This window comes from Phasianus colchicus, chromosome 2, assembly GCF_987193195.1.
Source record: "Phasianus colchicus chromosome 2, bPhaCol1.hap1.1, whole genome shotgun sequence".
NCBI lineage: Eukaryota > Metazoa > Chordata > Aves > Galliformes > Phasianidae > Phasianus > Phasianus colchicus.
In genome coordinates this window covers 94850516-94869446 of record NC_143437.1, presented here as the reverse complement: position 1 = coordinate 94869446, position 18931 = coordinate 94850516, and the positions used below count along the sequence as shown (strand labels likewise).

Below are 18931 nucleotides of genomic sequence, written 5' to 3'. Positions count from 1 at the left end.
CATGTAGCTTAGTGGTTTGTTTTGGATTTTACCTCTCATCGCCTGATTACAGCAAAAACTTCACTTTCTACCCACTTAATTTCAGCTGCCATGGTACACGGCTCTGCTGGTGACAACCTGCCATTGCCTTGATAGCTTGCAAATCATTTCTGACTCCCCTTTCCTGCCTCTCTTACTCAATAGAGACAACAGGTCTACATTTTAAAAAAAAACCAAACAAAAACAGACTAGATAATTGATATCTTTAAAAGTTTTATATGCATTAGAAAAACCCTTTGTGATGAATCAGAGCCTACATCTTCTTTATAAGCAAGGATTTACTGGAGATAACAGTTCATTTAGCAGATATTTGACTTGCAAAAGGTTTCCAACGTTTCACTTTTATCCCTGCAGAGAGGTGTAGTGGTTTGAGAGGACAGCTAGCAGCAATGACAGCAGGATGAGCTCTGCAAGAACCAGGCCCTAGGTTGCGTGCCTTGGCAGGCTGTGATTTCAGCTGGAATGAGGTATTAGCATGCCATAATGACACTGTTGGCTCTTCCCTTTCCCCTCCATTTGCAGATGCCAAGTGTGGATTAAAGCAAAAACGCATACAATTTTAATGCCAGCACTTAGCACTTATAGAAAGTACTTTTCGAGCTGAATGAGCTTTGCTATCATTAATCATTAATGTGGTTAATTCCCTCAGCCTGTTTGGGAGCATTGCCAAAACACATTTGATTTGTTTCTCTTTCTTCACATCTTCCAAGGAAAGCTATAGCTCATCCCTGCCACAGGCAGTGTCCAAGGCTTTCCCTTTCCACTGATGTGGCACTGGCACTATATACTCAAAACGAACCCAACTAAGGTGTACTTATGATGCTGTGCTTTCTGGGAATAGAGGTGCTGTCTTGAGGCCATGAAGTATCATTAGTCAGTTATGCAGAGGATTAAACATTTTGTTCACTCAAGACTTCTCCAGTCTAGAGATTTCTCAGGTAGAAAAGGGGTAATCCAGAGAGGTTGCAAGGCAGTATGAAGCAACCTGTGGCATGAAAGCAGACACAAAATGTGCTACTTGCAGCAAAAAAAATTATCTGGTGCAGTACTGGAAATGCACCACTATGAAGGTAAAACAATACAGTGTATAACTGGGCATCTAATTCCAATGTAAAATTCAACAAAATACAAATAACTTTTATAAAAAGGTGACAAATTGCTGCTCATATTTTGTAATGGTTTTAGGGGTCTCATATTGAAAGAAAATATCCTAACAGCTTTCCCACTAAGGCAACAAGGTACTGTATAGGATGATTCAAAAATGTATAAATCACCCAAAATAACATTCAAAATGAACTGCATTACATAAAATTCCTCAGAAAAAATGGGAGCTGAAATTAGGAACATAATGACAGAAGTAGGGAAAAAGGAACAATATATCCTTCCTTTTGTACACTGGCTCTTACAAAACTAACATGTCTTTATTTTTCTTTTAATTGACACACGTCAAGGGAGAGTTACTCATACTTGAAGCAATACTTTTACTGAATTTAATTGTTTCTCTCTTTAAAATACTTTGTATTTCAGTAATTAAGTATCTAAATATTTAATTGAGTCATACTCAGGGATACTCTATAAACCTGCTAAAAAAATGGCAGTGACTATTCTTCATATTTCTGTTTACATATACAGCTTGACATAATAAAGCCACAATAAGACTTGTCATTTCAGAAAAATTAAATCTTTAATCTGAATTAAGTAGGTCATAAAAATAAATGTTTCCTTTGCATTCAGTTTTGTACTCAGTTTCTGTACTCTGACAGTCTTCAGGCTTAGACAGCATGAAGAAGGATCAAGTATGCTGTAGTTTGTTCCTGTAGCTTGAGTAATGACTAAAACCATATGTACTCCTACTCCTTTTCTAATACTGAAGTAAAACATGTCCTCTTGTGATATTCTTTAGTCAAACTAGTGTATTTTACAATACAGCTGCAAAACGTGAACAGGCGCTTGTGGCAGACGTTTCTGTCCAGTGTACGTACTGTAAGCATACCAAATGATTCAGGGGAGAAAAGGAGTAATTATGCTATGACAGCACTCCAGGAGATTACTAAATTGAAGTATACAGATCTATACCCTTTTACAAATCTTTGCATTTTCCATGGAATCATAGAATTGCCTAGGTTGAAAAGGACCTCAAAGATCACCTAGTTTCAAACCCCCTGCTATGTGCAGGTCGCCAGCCACCAGACCAGGCTGCCCAGAGCCACATCCAGCCTGGCCTTGAATGCTCCAGGGATGGGGCATCCACAACCTCCTTGGGCAACCTGTTCCAATGTATCATCACCCTCTGAGAGAAAAACTTCCTCCTAATATCTAACATAAATCTCCCCTAACTCTGTTTAAAACCATTCCCCCTTGTCTCCCCAGAACCTTCTTTTCTCCAAACTAAACAATCCCAGTTCCCTCAACCTTTCTCCATGGGAGAGGTGCTCCAGCCCTCTGATCATCTTAGTGCTCTCCTCTGGACCCGCTCCAAGAGCTTCCTGTCCTTCCTGTACAGGGGGCCCCAGGTCTGGACGCAGTGCTGCAGATGGGGCCTCACAAGAGCCGAGTAGAGGGGGACAATCACCTCCCTCTCCCTGCTGGCCGCCCCTTTTTTAATACAGCCCACAACACAGTTGGCCTTCCGGGCTGCAAGAGCACACTGCTGGCTCATTTCCAGCATCTCATCCACCAGGACCCCCAAGTCCTTCTCCACAGGGCTGCTCTCAAGGAGTTCTTCTCCCACTCTATATAAATACCTGGGATTGCCCCAGCTCAAGTGCAACACCTTGCACTTGGCCTTGTTGAACCTCATTAAGTTTTCACGGGCCTGTTTCTTCACCCTGTCCACGTCCCTCTGGATGGGCTTTTTAAATTAAAACAAGCTTGTAATATACTATCATATATAAATGTTAGATAAGAAACCTCATGAAAACACTGACATATAATTGTTGCAACTTCCCTCAGACACAAGAAAGCAAACCATTGCACAGCATGTTTCAGACTGAAAGTCAAGACTCATTGCATGCCCCAGTTGCTGTCAACCAGCATAAGATCACTAAGAGCAGACTGATTAGTTCCCCTGAGTAATACACTTATGCTTTTCCCTTTGATTGCATACTCTTTGTGTGTTCCCGCTCTGTCCTTTTTCTCACTGTTCATCACTGTTGTCCTTTCTTACCAGCTGGTGTCTCAATGACTGTCTTCTACCTGGTAATCTAAGAATCCTCTTGTCATTGCAGTTCCCCTGACAAAGGGCAGGAGAGCATCCATTGGAGGAGTTTAGGTCTAAACCCATTCTTCCACAAAGACCAACTGAGAGCCCAACTCAGGTTTACTATGAGCTTCCAAAATAAGCAAGGTATGCTTCATTTTATTTTATTTTTTTCTTTGCTTCAGCAACAGAGGGCTAAATAAAGGAACAATTTTCCTTCTGAAGCTGCCAAGCACAGCCAGATATTTACGGCTCTGAACAATTTATTGCACTTCCAACTTTTGTACATTAAGGACCACAATGGTCAGAAAGGTACAATCACAATGACCTCTGAGGTGCTGTTGCTTTAGAGCTGAACATCTTTGTCCAATGCTATAAAGATCAAAGTGCTCTATAAGGATCTAAACTTTCCCTAAGTTCCAGACTTTAATATATAATTTCACTCTGCTACATTTAACTCTAACTAACCTGCACAGGACACAGCAAAATCTCAATGTAAAGAATTAAAATGTCTGCTCTTTTTTTTTTTTTTTTTTTGCTTTTAGAATTCCTGCAACAATTATGCCTATTTCTAACGAAGATGCTTTGACTTGTTTCTTCTGACATTCAAAACCAAGATAAAACTATCAAAACACATACGAAGAAAACTCCTGTTTTTCCCATATGAGGCAACATCAACTGTCTACTTTGAGGGGAAAAAAGGGGTTCACTTGGTCTTTAAGGTAAGTTTGCAATACAAATGCACTGAATTAAAAACATTTGGAAATACTTATGGTCAATGACTTCACTGTTTGAAACAGAAGAGCACACCTTTTCAAGAAATTATAGCAAGATTACTATTAAGAACACTCTATTGCTAATATCACAGGAGATAAGAAATGACTTTTTAAGATGACATTTTTCATTTGAGAGTTGGGCAGGCAAGAAGATTATCCTGTATTAATTCCTTACCAGTTGCTACATGGATTTTCTCACAATGCAGACTTCTAACTATACTAATGCTGCACATATAAGTATCAAGTCATCTGGGAAATTTCATAAATAAGTCAGTGGATTTAGAAAGGCAGAAAAGAGTGACAGGATTGCAGAGCCAAGTATATCATCACCATAACATTTGATTTATTTCTTAAAGCTTTAAATTTATTTTAGTGTTGGCATTAAGCCACAGCCCATCCCAAAACAAAATATGCACTCACAAAAAATCATTGCATGATGGCATTGGTAAAACAGCCAGGAGAACAATCCTTCACCTTGAGCAGACAATCTCTATGTTCTGCATTCCACTTCAGGAACACAAGAAAGGGTTGATGTGCTTTCTTCAATGTGGGAGATTATTGCTTTATTTTTTTAACAGAAATTCTGATTCTAAAATTAGTACTCCTGACTTCCAATGCAAAGAGGGGAAATGGAAAAAAACATTGAAAATAAAGTTCATACTAAACAATAAAACATTTCCAAGCAAGGCTATTATTAGCTAGATCAAATTAATAAGATTTCAGCAATATCTCTATCATCTGTAAAATAGGATTAGATTAACCTCTGTAAATACGCATACATAAAATAAATGTATGCGCTCACCCATATATTTACTGAAACTTGCATTTAACAACAGGAAGAGATAGGAAATGCTGGTTTGTATTTTAAGATTTACATTAAAAAAGGCACAAGTCTAGGTGAATATAATCATTTCTTTTGGCCTGACAATCTGTGAAGAAAATAAATATGAAAGGAAAAGAAGTGAGAAGTATTTAGCACTGTTTTGTAGCTACACATCTTTTTGTGCTAAAAATATACTGAGCCAAAATTTAAAATCCATATGATAAAGGTACACTAATAAGTAGGAGATATTAAAAATACACTTCATCAACTACTTAAAATAGTTTTGTTACATTTTTATACTCTGCATCCCAGGATTTTTCTTTATGTTGCTCAGAATTGAATACTGGGAAGGTAGTGCTTCTCTTGTCAGAAGAGAATATGATACCAAGGTTATTCCACTGCTCTGTGCTAATTCCATAAGCCAATTCCACAATCTGTCTGGTACGTAGGTATTTATACTGGTGGACATTGTGTAAGTCTTCAGGGTAAGGTGATGTAATGCTAGCTTTTAGCTTTGGATTAGAATAGTAAATAGGAAGCAGAGTGCAATAATCTTAGAAGTGAACTGGGAGAGAGAGCTAGTGTATGAAGAATGAGTGACTGTTCATTGCTACAAGTAAAAAGAAGAAAGATGAATTTGGGTGCCCATGTCTCAGATAGTGGCTATTATCTTTGGAATAATGCTTTCCTTCCCTTTAGTCAAAAGAAAATTCACTCTGAACTGGAGAAATTTTCCATGAAGAAATCATTCTCTAAAGGAAAGCAAAGCTGAACAGTTCCAAAAGGAAAAACTCCTCTAAAATAAACAACAGCCTACAGCTGGGTATTTTCTGGAGAGGACTGAATCATGACTGCATTTGGTTTGAGCCCGAGGCTTCCTTAATTTTTGAAGAGTAGGAATTCCAGTACCCATATATTACAGCTATACATTACATTTCTCAATATTTCTGTAGATCTTCTAAAAGCAACAAGACTGGCAATCTGGTGCTGAAAAAAAATGTGCTTTTAATGTCAGCATCTTGTGGAAAGAGAAAAATACTTTGTCAGATTTCAGTGGTATATTTAGTAACATAAACATGTGAGAAGAAAAACATTGTAGTTTTCTTGGAGAGCTTTTAAGCTTCTTCCAAACTTACTGATTTTTGTAGGTATTTTTTTCTTCGTGTGTGTTAAGCAGTAGTTATAATCCTGCTCAAACCTATTCTTATTTAATCACAGGCTCAGCTTTAAAATGCTCTTGCACTGCTGCTCCCTTGCGTACAATTCTCTATTGCAGATCTACAATCTGGCTTTTTAGTATCACCTTAATCCTATTCAAATGACAAGTGATTTACAGGGAAATATTTATGTGTGCTAAATCACAAATATCCCTAAGGCATACAAGCACAGCAGTGATTTTTTTCTCTTTATTAGATATACTGTTACCTATTACGGACCAAATCCAAGAGCACAATCTATATGCAACATCACAAACCTCTTAGATCTGAGACAGATGTACATTAAACAGATGTTTAATGTTTCTGATTCTATTTTAAACTTTAACAGATCATTTCCACTTACCTAGACATTGTGTCAGAGGTAAGAATTTACTTTCAAAGAAATCCAGACTACCAAAATTACATCTGTTATTAAACTTTTATCTGAATCATCATCCTTAATAAATCGCATGAGAAAACAGTCACTTGATACATAGTACTTCAAATCGAATATCTGAAAGCAATAATGGAACATTCTTACCCAGTTACCCTTTCTTATATCCTTACTTTGACTGAGGCAAAAATCATGCTACACAAGCATGCAAAATTTCACTCTAATACAAGAATCTACATGGTTCTGCAGTGGAGAAATATCTAGTGCCAAATTTGGTTGCTTTTTCAGTTGAAAGACATGCACTGAGAAATGAACCTTGGCCAGGACAAGAGGTGGGAAACATGACAGGTGATAACTGCTTAGTACCAAACTATATCATCCTGCTATAGCCCATATTCTCAGCTTAAATTCAGTCACATCTTCTTGCCCATGGATAATGGCCAAATGATAGCTTGGCTGGAGAAGATACTTGCAACCTGTTCTACCATGCCTCAGGACAAACTCCCTGGGCATCCTTCCCTCAGACATAAAATAAGGTGTTGTCCAAAGGTCTTCATGCTCTCATGAGCTGAGAGAACCTCAGGCTAGGAAACAAGCCAGCCACCAGCCTAGAGAAGAGATTCAACTGGTACAAGTGTGACTGTGCTTAGTGCAAAGGCACAGCTCTTGATTCATCCTGTGGACATCAGGGAAAGCTTGGCTGCATTAGCTCTGCCTCTTTCCAAATATTTTCTGACCATGCGCCCAAATATCATAACACTCACTGGCATACACTGCTTAGTTGATGCAAGCAACTTGCAAAGATTATGTATGTTAGTGAAGGGGTGCAGCATTTTTCTGCATCAGTGTTCAGCTGTGTCAGTTTGAAGATGGGGAAGTTTCACTATACTGCCATCAGTCAACAAATGACTAAGTGCAGCAAGAGGGAAATAGTATCATCAAGATGCAGCTATTTTCAGGGAGAAATATCTCTTAAAGAGGAATCCTGTTGACTTCTTCATCAGGACAAATGTCATTAGAATAAGGTTAATATTCTTTGAGGCACAGCAAGTGATGTCTGGGGAAGATCATTAGCAGGACCAAGTAGCAGAAACTACATAAAACTGAAAAACAACTGTGTGTTTCCAGCTGAACATCTCAGTTGAGAAAGGGACTTACAGCTGCCTACATTCTTAAGTGTTTTTTTTTTTTTTTGCATGGCCATATATATGTATCACAAAATGGTCTTCCCTTATACAGTTGCATGAGAGAAGTTACATTTTTACTTTTTTAAATTTCAGACCAGAATGAGTACTTTTGAGTTGGAGGCCGATACCCCTGCAGCAAAAAACCTTTCACTTTCACATGCAAAACAGTAACCAAACAATGAGTAACTAGTTTTCACAACACCTTGATAAAGACAACAAATGCTTATCTTTCCCAGTAAAATCACACCAGAGAGGAAGAGATGAAGGCTCTTAATCAAGCCCAGCTTTCACTTAGGGTTCTGCAGTTCCCAACTGCACCTTACTCTGCAAACAGACCAGTTCATTATTAAAGCAGGGAGCTTTATCATCATAGCACCTGGGAGCCAGAACCTGAACTGCAATGTGAACTTTACGTAAACACAATGACCTGTGATCACAAAGTCTCTACTGACACACCACGTGTCAAGATTGGTATCAGGTCTCTGTTAAAGTTTCAGGGAAGTGAGAACAAGCAGCAAGCTCTAAGCACTGCCAGAAGCTGGTGGGAAACAGGAAAACATTAGAGCTGCTAGAAAACTACCCAGAGCTCTATAAAAATGGCACAAAACACTTGGTTTTCCCCTCCCTCCTGTTTCAAAGCAAGTAGGGCAACTCCCTTAGCTGTATAGGGAAGGCAGCCAGGCTCATATGCTCTCTGCTCTTGTTATCCTCACTGCCTGGGGAAAGTGGAAACTGCCTCATTTGGAGTGAGGGAGAGAACTAAGTAACCTTTGCATTTTACTGTAATTCAGTAATGCTCTATGTGCTTTGAGTCAATTGCAATTAAAAAATAATGCTTGCTGCCACTTACAGGCAGCTTAATAATGTTTGTCTGGCTGCTCATAGGTCTTCCATTCAGGTCTTCATCCTACTAAGGAGCTCAGTTAGGGAAATAACTGGAATTAAACAGGTGTGTACAGACAGCCATGATTAGGCAGATAGAATAATCCTGGTTAAAGAGGGGTACTGATAGCAGGATAGTCTATCACTGTACCTACTGTCACTGTACCTACCTCAGATAGAATATGCTTAAATAAATATTCAAATCATTTAAGCCAAACTCAGAGGGACACCTAAAGCACCAGAAAAGATGAACCAGCTGTCTCCATGGCTGTGGATAAGAATCAAGGTATGAGTATCTACTAACAGAGAAATTAACACTGCTTTACAGTTTTATAATACAGTCGCAGGCAGTTATGGCAGCAGAAGATAAGGCTTAAATAAATGTTGCTTTATTTTCTAATTGCAGAGCTTGTGTCTTGCATCTGAGTAGCCCTCCTCCTTTCCACTGGTAGTAAGATAGCAGATGGGTGATTAAAACAGATTTCTCTATCAATAAAGACAAGCTCTCTTTCAGGCTTTGTATTTCTTCAAGATGTTTGCTTCTGTGAACTCCCCACTTGGGTTTTTTTGTTTTTTTTTTTTCTGTTAAATTGAGAAAGAAAAGCAATGAATCCATTGGTACCAGTATGACCAGTACTACATAAAATCTTGAATAGAATTGAACGGTTTCATATCAAGTCAAGAGGATCTTAGCTTGGCTTGAGAAAAAGTGCTGGCATCACTGTACATGCAACACACTATTTTAAAATATCTGTATGCTTTATGCAGTATTTAAAAAATACACACAATCTGGAAACAGATTTCAGCAGCTAACTTATTAACTGGAACAAAACCAGCTGTAACTTAAGTACATATACAATTGATAAGGTATCAAGGGAACATCCTGTCCCATAAAACACACAAGAATTTCAACATAGATCATGAAGTGGTGAGAACTGAAAGCAGCAAAAGGGCTAAATATGCTTCCTTTCTACCTCCTCTAAGAAAGTAGGGAAAGGCTAGATAATAACTAAAGGATTTGGGAGCAGTATCTACATACACTGGACATACTCTATGCATAATAGATTCAGTAGACTATGCTAAGACAAGTAGAAATATATCTGGCGAAGTATTTGACCTTGATAGACCAAGTTAGATCTCTATGTAGATACATATGTACAGAGAGATTTTATATATGTGTGTACATATTACATACATACATTTGTGTATATATATACAATTCTGTTCTGGCTTCTTGCTTTTATATCAAAGACCGGAGATAAGCAGTGACCTCTGCAGTGATATGAAGGAGGAGAGAAAGAAAAAGAAGTGTCAAATAGAAGTATGAAAACTGTCTTGCCACAGCTCTTGCTCCTGACTCTGACCCTTCAGTCTAAACCTCAGCAAGCTGAGACAGAATATTACAAAGAGGCCTTTTAAGTGCAGCGTTACTGGCCTGTAGGCAGAATTCAGATCACCATGCAAATTCCTCAATTCTATAATATTTCTGTCTGCAAGCCTTCACTCCCTTATAACCATAGAAGTGCTGTGGTAAAGATCTCATGAAAGATTGAAAGATTAACCACAAAGATGATCAGGGGACTGGAGCACCTCCCCTATGAAGACAGGCTGAGGGAGCTGGGCTTGTTCAGCCTGGAGAAAAGAAGGCTGCGGGGTGACCTCATTGCAGCATTTCAATACGTAAAGGGAGCCTACAAACAGCAGGGGAGTCAACTCTTTGAAAGAGTAGATAACAGCAGGATGAGGGGAAATGGTTTTAAGTTGAGGGAGGGGAGATTTAGGTTGGACGTCAGGGGGAAATTCTTTACAGAGAGAGGGTGAGGTACTGGAACAGGCTGCCCAGAGAGGTTGTGGATGCCCCATCCCTGGAGGTGTTCAAGGCCAGATTGGATGGGGCCCTGGGCAGCCTGTTCCTAGCATTAAATGGGGAGGTTGATGGCCCTGCATGTGGCAGGGGGTTGGAAATTCATGATCCTTGAGGTCCCTTCCAACCATGGCCATTCTGTGATTCTGTGATTGTCTCTTGCTGACACTTATACAATAACACAAAATTGCTATTCAGAAAGATAGAATGGGGGCCTCCCTCTCTGGTGGATCTGGGTTGAATAGAGCAGATTGCGACTCCTGAGCTGATGAGACAGAGAAGCTACAATTTCCCATTGTATTATTTTGCTAATTGTGGCTACTAGGACAATAAGCCATCATGCTTTTTTATTGTTATGATTGTTAATGCACACACAAAGCTATTGAGCTCTCAGGTTTTTGTACATTTGCATCCATTAGGAATATACCTGTTTTTTTGACTGCTTGATGTATCAGAGAGAAAAAGGTCTAGAGAGCAGAAAGGAAAATAAGCTGCCTGCTGTTAGCTTTTTGTTTCTTCGTTTTCTAAGTATTGTCAACATCTTTGTCCTCTTGGAATTAGGTCAACAGGGGAAATCTTAAGTTTGCTTTTTAAACCTGAATAAAAAAAGTAAGACATTAAAGCATTTTAATGTCACTTTTTCCTACTATAAATTAGCACACAGGAGGTAGCCTTAAATTTCAAGATAGGATGTCTCATAGCAGTTGCTTTTCCCAGGAGAAGTAATTAATTTTGCATGTTTTGCTCAGAAAGCTTTCATGATAACATTCATCTCCTTATAGATGGAATTTGAGAATAAAACAAACAGAATCACTTTATTGTTGTTAAATTTATTTTGTATTATGTGGGTTGCTCTGAAAGTAATGCCTTCTATTTATTTCCATGGTAACTACAACAACTACAAAGAGCACAATAACATTATCTGATAGAGCAAACTCTGCACCAGCAAGGGTGACCCACTGTTTCACAACAGCTACAACAGTACCATTGCTGAAACACACCACCTACTGCCTCGCTGCACTCATATCTACTATTTGTTCTCCAGAACTGTTCAGCAAGCACCAATTAATGTTAGTGAGAGTAATTTATTTTTCTTGCATGGAGGAATTTAATTGCACACTTATTTCATACACACTTCCATGCTGGATGCCACTTCGATAGAATCTTCCTCTGCTGTCATTTGTCACATGGCAACAAAATGTGAAAGAATATTGGTGAGAAGGTTCAATATTTACTGGCATACCACCTACATCTGCTTCTGATGTCATGGGCCAACGTCATAAAATAAGAGGCATTACTTTCACAGCAGCCCCTGTAAAGCAGGAGACATTAATGTTAGGGCTGTTCTGAAAGTAAGTCAAAAGGATTTATTCTGTGTTGTTGGTATTGTTTTTTTAATTTTTTTAATAACTTTAATCTGGCTGTTTACAAAACACCATTCATATTGAGGACTACCCTGATGATTTCCAGAAATACAAAGTTTCCAGAAACATTCCAGAAAGAACAGCACAGCTATCAATTTCTTCCTTCAGCATGAGTTATACAGACTTCGGCCTGACTAATTCCTATTTTCATAGGAAATTTATTAACCTTAGGCTGTCCAGAAGGTAGTGATGAAGGCCTTTTGTATCCATCACTCTGAATTACTGTGCTGCCCAGATCAGTGGTCTCCCAATTCAAACAGCTGAGATTGATTCTTATTTCCTTCCCCACCCTCAGCCAATGAATGTAAGGGTAACTTTATTTTCCTTTTACTTTGCAAGACAACTTGGGAGCAAATATGTTTTTCAGGGCACTCAAACATCAGCTCGTACAAATCCTGAGGTAGATGAGATAGGTTTGTTCTCCTGAAAAGGTCAAAACTGAATTAACTATTCAAGACAATCAAATAAGGATGTGAAAAATGATGATTCCATCTGAGTAGAGGTGAATACAGGAATCTAATTTTAACATGGTAAGTTTACTTAGCCTTCTCTTAGAACCTGGTCTGTTAGTGTAACAGGTTATACCTTCCAAAATGACAGTAAGAGCAAGTAAGCAGGAGAAATAGAAGATAAGGAATGGCAGCAAACATCAGAAGGAACAAGATGGTGTGGAAGAGGCATTTGATAATGAAGCCTTCTAGCTACCTCATAAGAATTACTGAAAAATTAATGAAAATAAAACATTCTCTACATCCAGGAAACAGAGACACAGAAAACTCAGCTGTAAATACCAGAACTATCCAGTGTACAATAAAGAACAGTTTTCGTGAAGTCCAACAGTCTGTTTTTTTTTGTGAAGCCTGTTATTTTGTATGCTTTTGCATGCTTGAGTAAACACTTCTTTCAGAAGTGCATGATGAAGCAATGCTCACTTTTTAATTGGACAGAAATATTGTTTACAACAGACTTTATCTGTTTACCTGCCTGTGTATTCATCTCTCTTCCCATGGAACATCAAAGGGAAAGTTCTTTGTAACAACTTGGATTTTTTGGAGTATTACATGTATTAGAATCTGAGCTGTTCACATCACTTCTTTTTCAAACACAACAAAAAGGAGCTGTCTCTTTTGTTGGTAATTCTTGATAATCATCAGAAGAAAAAAAACAAATTATGAAAAAATAGGTAATAGTTCTAGATAAAAAAAGAACCAGTAAAGACCACTTAAAAATTCTGATGCCAACACCAGAAAAATTAGGGATAGGAAGTTACTATTACTTTTATTTCTTCGTTTATAAATCAGCAATATTCATGTATTGTGAGGATGATCCTTGCTAAACATTACATTTGTGTTCATCAGTGTTTTCCACTTTAAAGCCATTCCAGGAACGTATTTGTGCAATACAGCAATTAAAAGGAGCCAACAAACTGTTAAGTGATTCTAGTATTATAGAATAAAAATTAAGATCAATAATATATGAGACACTTTGCTACTTCTTCTGGCAAGTTCACAGCAAAACAAAACAAACAACAGCAAAAAAAAAAATCCAAGTCACAGATAGAAAAGAGAGCAAAGTAAAAGTGAATAATCTGGCTAAAGATGTAACTGTGTACAATATACTAAAGCGCTAAGTTAATTTTATTTACTTTTTTAATAGGAAAACCGAGATATTTATTTGCTAGTCTCTGTGTCAAATGTGCAGCTCCAGCACCCATTAATGGGATGAAGTCCAACAAGACCAAGTGCCAGGTCCTGCACTTTGGCCACAAGAACCCCAGAGAATGCTACATGCTTGGGGCAAAGTGGCTGGAAGACTGCGTGGAAGAAATTAACCTGGGGGTGTTGGGTTGACACCCAGCTGAACATGAGCCAGTAGTGTGTCCAGGCAGCCAAGGCCAACAGCATTCTGGCTTGTATCAGAAATAGCATTCCCAGCAGGAGCAGGGAAGCGAACATCCCTCTGCACTCAGCACACGTGAGGCTGCACCTTGATTACTGTGTTCAGTTTTGGGCCCCTCACTACAAGAAAGACATGGAGGCCCCTGGACACACTTCAGGAAGGGCAACAAAGCTGTGAGGGGTCTGTAGCACAAGTCTTATGAGGAGCAGCAGAGAGAACTGGGATTCTTTAGTCTGTGGAAGAGGATACTCGGGCAAGAACTTATTGCTCTCTGCAACTATCTGAAAGGAGGCTGTGGTGAGGTGGAAATTGGCCTCTTTGCCTGCCTATCTACTGATAGGACTAGAGGGAATGGCCTCACATTGTGCCAGGGTAAATGCAGGTTGGACATTAGGAAAAATTTCTTCACTGAAAGAGTGGCCAGGTGCTGGAATGGATGTCCAGGGACGTAGTAGAGTCACCATCCCTGGAGGTGTTGAAGAAATGTTTAGATGTTGTAAGGGACATGGTTTAATGGAGAAATACTGATGGTAGGTGAACTGCATGATCTTAGAGGTCTTTTCCAGCCTTGGTGGTTCTATGATTCCATTTCTAGTGTAACATCAACACTTCAAGGTGAAGCACACTCAGTAAAAATGCATATAATTTCTTCTGTTAAGAATTGTGAATTGTTTTCTATGCCTAATTAAAAAGAAGGCAAACTCACCAGAGTACAGAAGATGCATTGGCATTGTGCTATTGTTGTCATCTGCTCCACAGGATATTCACCAAGGCAGAGCTTGCAGGATACTAACGGGTCAAGTACCAAGTCCCAGGTAGGCCTATATCTTGCTGTAGTCATTGCAGAGCAGTCTGAAAAACAGAGCAAAAGTCAAGATACTCCATCACTTCATTATATTGATACTCTGCACTCTTTTGCTATTGCACACCCCAGTGTCAGCTTCTGCCTGCTACATATTTGGAAACAATATAAATAGCAATTGTTAGTTGGGCAGTGTCAGCACTTGGAGTAAATATACATCCCCTGACTGACAAGGCACTCAAGCAAAAGGAAAAAGCCATGGGATGCACTGACAAAATGTCACATGAGCAAGCAAGACACATCTTTAGGACATGGACTTGCGTCTGACACAACCTCATTCCTAATTCTTGTCATTTTCAGCAGGAGTTATTAGCTTACTTTGACCTACATTGATTATCCATTATTAAAAATACATTCCTTAATGTCTCCCTGCTCCAGCTACCAAGCAATATATGCAGCATCTCTTCCAAGAGCCAAACATCCATTATGTCCCTTTTCCAACCTGATGGTATTACAGCTCACAGTGCCAGATATTTTTGTTCCTAAGAGCATGACAGATTGATCAGTTTGCTAAGCTAATTTTAGAAAAAACGATGGATATTCTGAGCATCCTCAGCATTTCTAAGCCTGCTTTTTTTCTCTCAACCTTGCACTATGCTGAAAGCACAGCTTTGCTGCAGCAGCAAACAACTGGGACAAATAAGATGACAAAAAATGTGCTATAAAAAGATTCTATAATACTTATATATCATCCTCAAGACAGCAAAAGGATAGGACTATGCAGAGCATCTTTATCCTAGGTTTCAGGGCCCAGATGGAGAGTTGTCAAATGACTAAGGAGAAAGAAAACAATCTCACACATAACAAATGCATTGCCACAAAGAGGAAAGGTAATTTAAAAGTTACACATACGGGGAAGAAAAAGCAAACAAAAACCACACTCCTTCAAATCAGCTAGGGTAATTTATGTAGTATATCTAATCTTAATGTCATATTTACTATTTTTTCATGGTGATACTGACCTTCCAGAAGCGGAAAATTCACATCTCAGGATTGCTGAGAAGTCTACTTTATCTCACCACCCCATTTCCCCAAATTAGCTGCTTCCTTACTTTTACTTTTGCCCGCATAGGATAATAAAATACGCCAACTATACTCACAGCTTTTTTTCTTTTTCCCCTATTTGCACACGCATGAACTTCAGTATCTAAAACCTAACATCTACAAACTTCCTAAGACCAACAGAACCACGACAAATATGACCTTTCTGTCTTCTGCTGAGATTTAGGCAGATGTTCAAGCAAAAGATGGTATTTTGCCCCCAGACAATCACATGGAGAATTCAAAGCAGTGCTTGTTAAGCCTGAGCCTTTGATACTCAATTCATTGTGGACACGACTCCACCAAGGGCTCTAAAATATTTGAAATAAAGTGATGATTTTACATTAGTTTTCCATTCATTCTAACCCACTGGAAGAAGCTCTTTAAAAGGTACATCAAGGATGACAACAAAAAAAGCAGATCCTTGTCATATTTCATTCTAATACAGCTATCATGGAGAAAAGATAAAACAATCCCATTTTCAGGAATGCTCAGGATCACTTGCTCAGAAAACCCCACAGTTTCGAAGGAAACTGGTAAAAGAGCCCTTCAAAACATCACGTGAATAATGGCTCCAAGACGCAAAATAAGAATAGCTGGGATGTCTTTTCTGAGACCAACATGAAAGACCAACACTGTCATACAAATCAGAGCCTAAGATTTTGGAGGCTATTAGACTACTGTCAATTCCCACTACTTCTTCCATTTAACACAAAGTACCAGTAAAAATTTTCTTCCCAACTCTGTTGTATCTGACATTTACAGCTAGAATTATGAAATATTTGAGAAGCAATGATCAAACACCATCCAATCTGCTTTGTATCAGCTCCAGTGTCCTTTGCTCATCCTGCCCAGTTTATTGCACATCTGCTTCTTATAGCAACAAGGAGATGAAACCAGCAGATGAACAGTGAAGAGAGAAATAAGTTATGGGTGCACTTGCATATGTCAGGCAGACAAAAGTTCTAGCAAGCTTTCTTTAGAGCAAAGATGTAAAATTTGACCCAATTCAGACTAAAAGATCGACAAATATACCAATATGATGAAATCCAGACTAAAAGAAGTTTTAAGTATATTCAGTGCCTGTCAATAAGTATAGGGGAAAATATTAACCTTTCAGCTCCAAGTCTTATCCATGTTCCCTAAGTCTTTAACAGAGGTTTACTGGTATCACTGTGATAATTAATTTTTTTGCAAAACAACTGCAATAACTCAATGAGAAATATTTCTCTTCTTTTGTCTTCTTTGGCAAAGAGTGAAGCAAAGCAAAACTTCCTCCAAGCTAGCATCCTGCAGGCCAAGAGAAACGGGTTGCCTGATAAGAGTTGACATCTAATCCGTGACTTGAAGTCAACCATAGTGATAACAGAAAGCAAAATCTGGCCGTAGTGTCAAATAGCAGTAGACCAGCCTGCTTTTTGCTTACCTTTCTTGCCAAGCATCTGCTGCTGAGAAAGGAATACATGCAGCAGAGACCAATTACTTCCCTTTGATCACAGGGGCATGTTTAAAAAAAAAAAAAAAGTGCTTATTTGATTCTCAAGCCACTTACAAGAACAACTGCTCCATGCTGTCATAAAAAAAAAAAAAAAAAAAAGAAAGAAAAAAAAACAGCTTCAGGCTACCAAATTAGTCTCATTAGTTTTTTGTATGTCACTTTTATAACAGCGTGCAAAAGGCAAAAGATAGCATCATAATAATTTTCACCTTTGACTTAAGCCTACTGCAGCCTAATATGCATGTACATTCATTATAACCTCAATTATTTCCTAAATCCGTGTTAAAGTAGTCTTTTAATTATGATGTCTTACAATCGTTTGCAACAGGAAAAAAAAACAAGAATTATTGTCACTGGTGGCACTAAAGTGAGGAACTTAGACTCTGCCACTTGGCATTGCAAAACATACATGGAAAGCTACCATGTTTAAGTGGAATATGTCTGCTGGTCATCCCTGTAAAGAAACACGCAAGAAATGAAGCTTTCCAAAGCAAGAGACTGAATTTCGCTTCACAATCACCTGGCACACTGTTGTAACTAAATAAGTTTTTGTGTTCACACACACTGTGCTCTCCCAACAACCCTACAAATTCATAGAAGAGAAGACAAATAACTTTCAGTCAAAATGTGATAATGTTCCATAGCCAGGACTTTTATTGCTTCAGATTGTGTTCTCATATGTTTTTTAGTGATGTGCAATGCTTCAGGAAAAATGTAAAGCAACAGCAAGAAGAAAAAGAAAGCAACTAAAAGAAAATGTAGAGGACCAAAGCAGTGATACATAAATACTGGAGTATTTCTGTAATGAAAAACATCAGTTACAACTCCAGACAGTAGGAATTTGAGTATCTGCTAGTAAGCCGTTGGAAGTACAGATAGTAAAGGTACAGCTACAGTTCAATCCAACTCCTAAACAAATTTTACCCCAATTAATGCTTAGGTCACTACAAATTGAGACTGGATTACCAAAGTCAACACATGCATTTCACAGATCCTGGTAACGAATCAAGTCAGATTTATTAGACTTAGAAAAACAGAACAGAAGATAGCTTTCAGTTCAGATTTCAAACTCAGCATGATCATAGTCGCTCTCATCTACACATTCCTGCAGAATACATCCATACACAGTAAAACTGAATCTGTAAAAATATGGTAATGCAGCACATTTTCTAGGACAGAATCCTAAAAAGCTGGAAATAGAAATCACAAGAAATAGCTGATGTAATTTTTTGTTTAGAGCTTTCTTTTCATAAAGAATCAGCAAACTGATTAATCAACTATTTAGTTCTGCAGCCATGTGCATGTCCACAGAAAAGAGGAACCACTGCAGAAAAACATGGAAATGACAGAAATCTTGCTGCTATAACAACATTGTTAATACATTTCAAATGTGATTGTCATGCATTCTGTGAGATAAGCATGGAGGGGAAACGAGCAGTTCATTATTTCTGCACAACAACTAATGACTTAAGTGAAGATAAATGGGATTTCTGACCTTAGATTTTGGCCTACCTACACAGACTACTTTATTAAGTAAGAACAAATGGAAGATTTGATCTCTGATAAGCCTAGAGCTGAACAATGCCTTATTTCCAAGCTTCTGAACAGTAAGATCAAAATGTAAAAACTTCTGTGAAAGCAAAGATTATACAACTTTTTCTTCAGTGCAAGTCATTTGAGAACTTACAAAGCTATACAAATTTTTATTGCACTTTTAAGTCAGTTTTTCATGACACTGTAGAGTTAAGCTGCAATTGCATCAAGTTAATGCTGCATGAATGCAAAACCAGCTAGGTGTGAAAAAAGTGCAAAGAAAATACAGTTGAATAAGTGGTCATATGCTGTGT

The 18931-nt window shown here is 38.3% G+C and overlaps 1 protein-coding gene across 4 annotated transcripts in view; it reads right to left on the bottom strand.

Annotated features, from left to right (window-relative positions):
- The window catches only part of RNF144A (ring finger protein 144A), a 63308-nt gene that overhangs the window by 13148 nt on the left and 31229 nt on the right, over positions 1-18931 (bottom strand). For all 4 annotated transcript variants that reach the window (XR_004169365.2, XM_031611145.2, XM_090136348.1 and 1 more), the window contains one exon: positions 14390-14535. Coding sequence is in view for 3 of the 4 variants with exons in the window: in XM_031611145.2 (XP_031467005.1) it covers positions 14390-14524 (135 nt within the window). In the remaining variant the exon portion in view is untranslated. The remainder of the gene's footprint in view (positions 1-14389; positions 14536-18931) is intronic.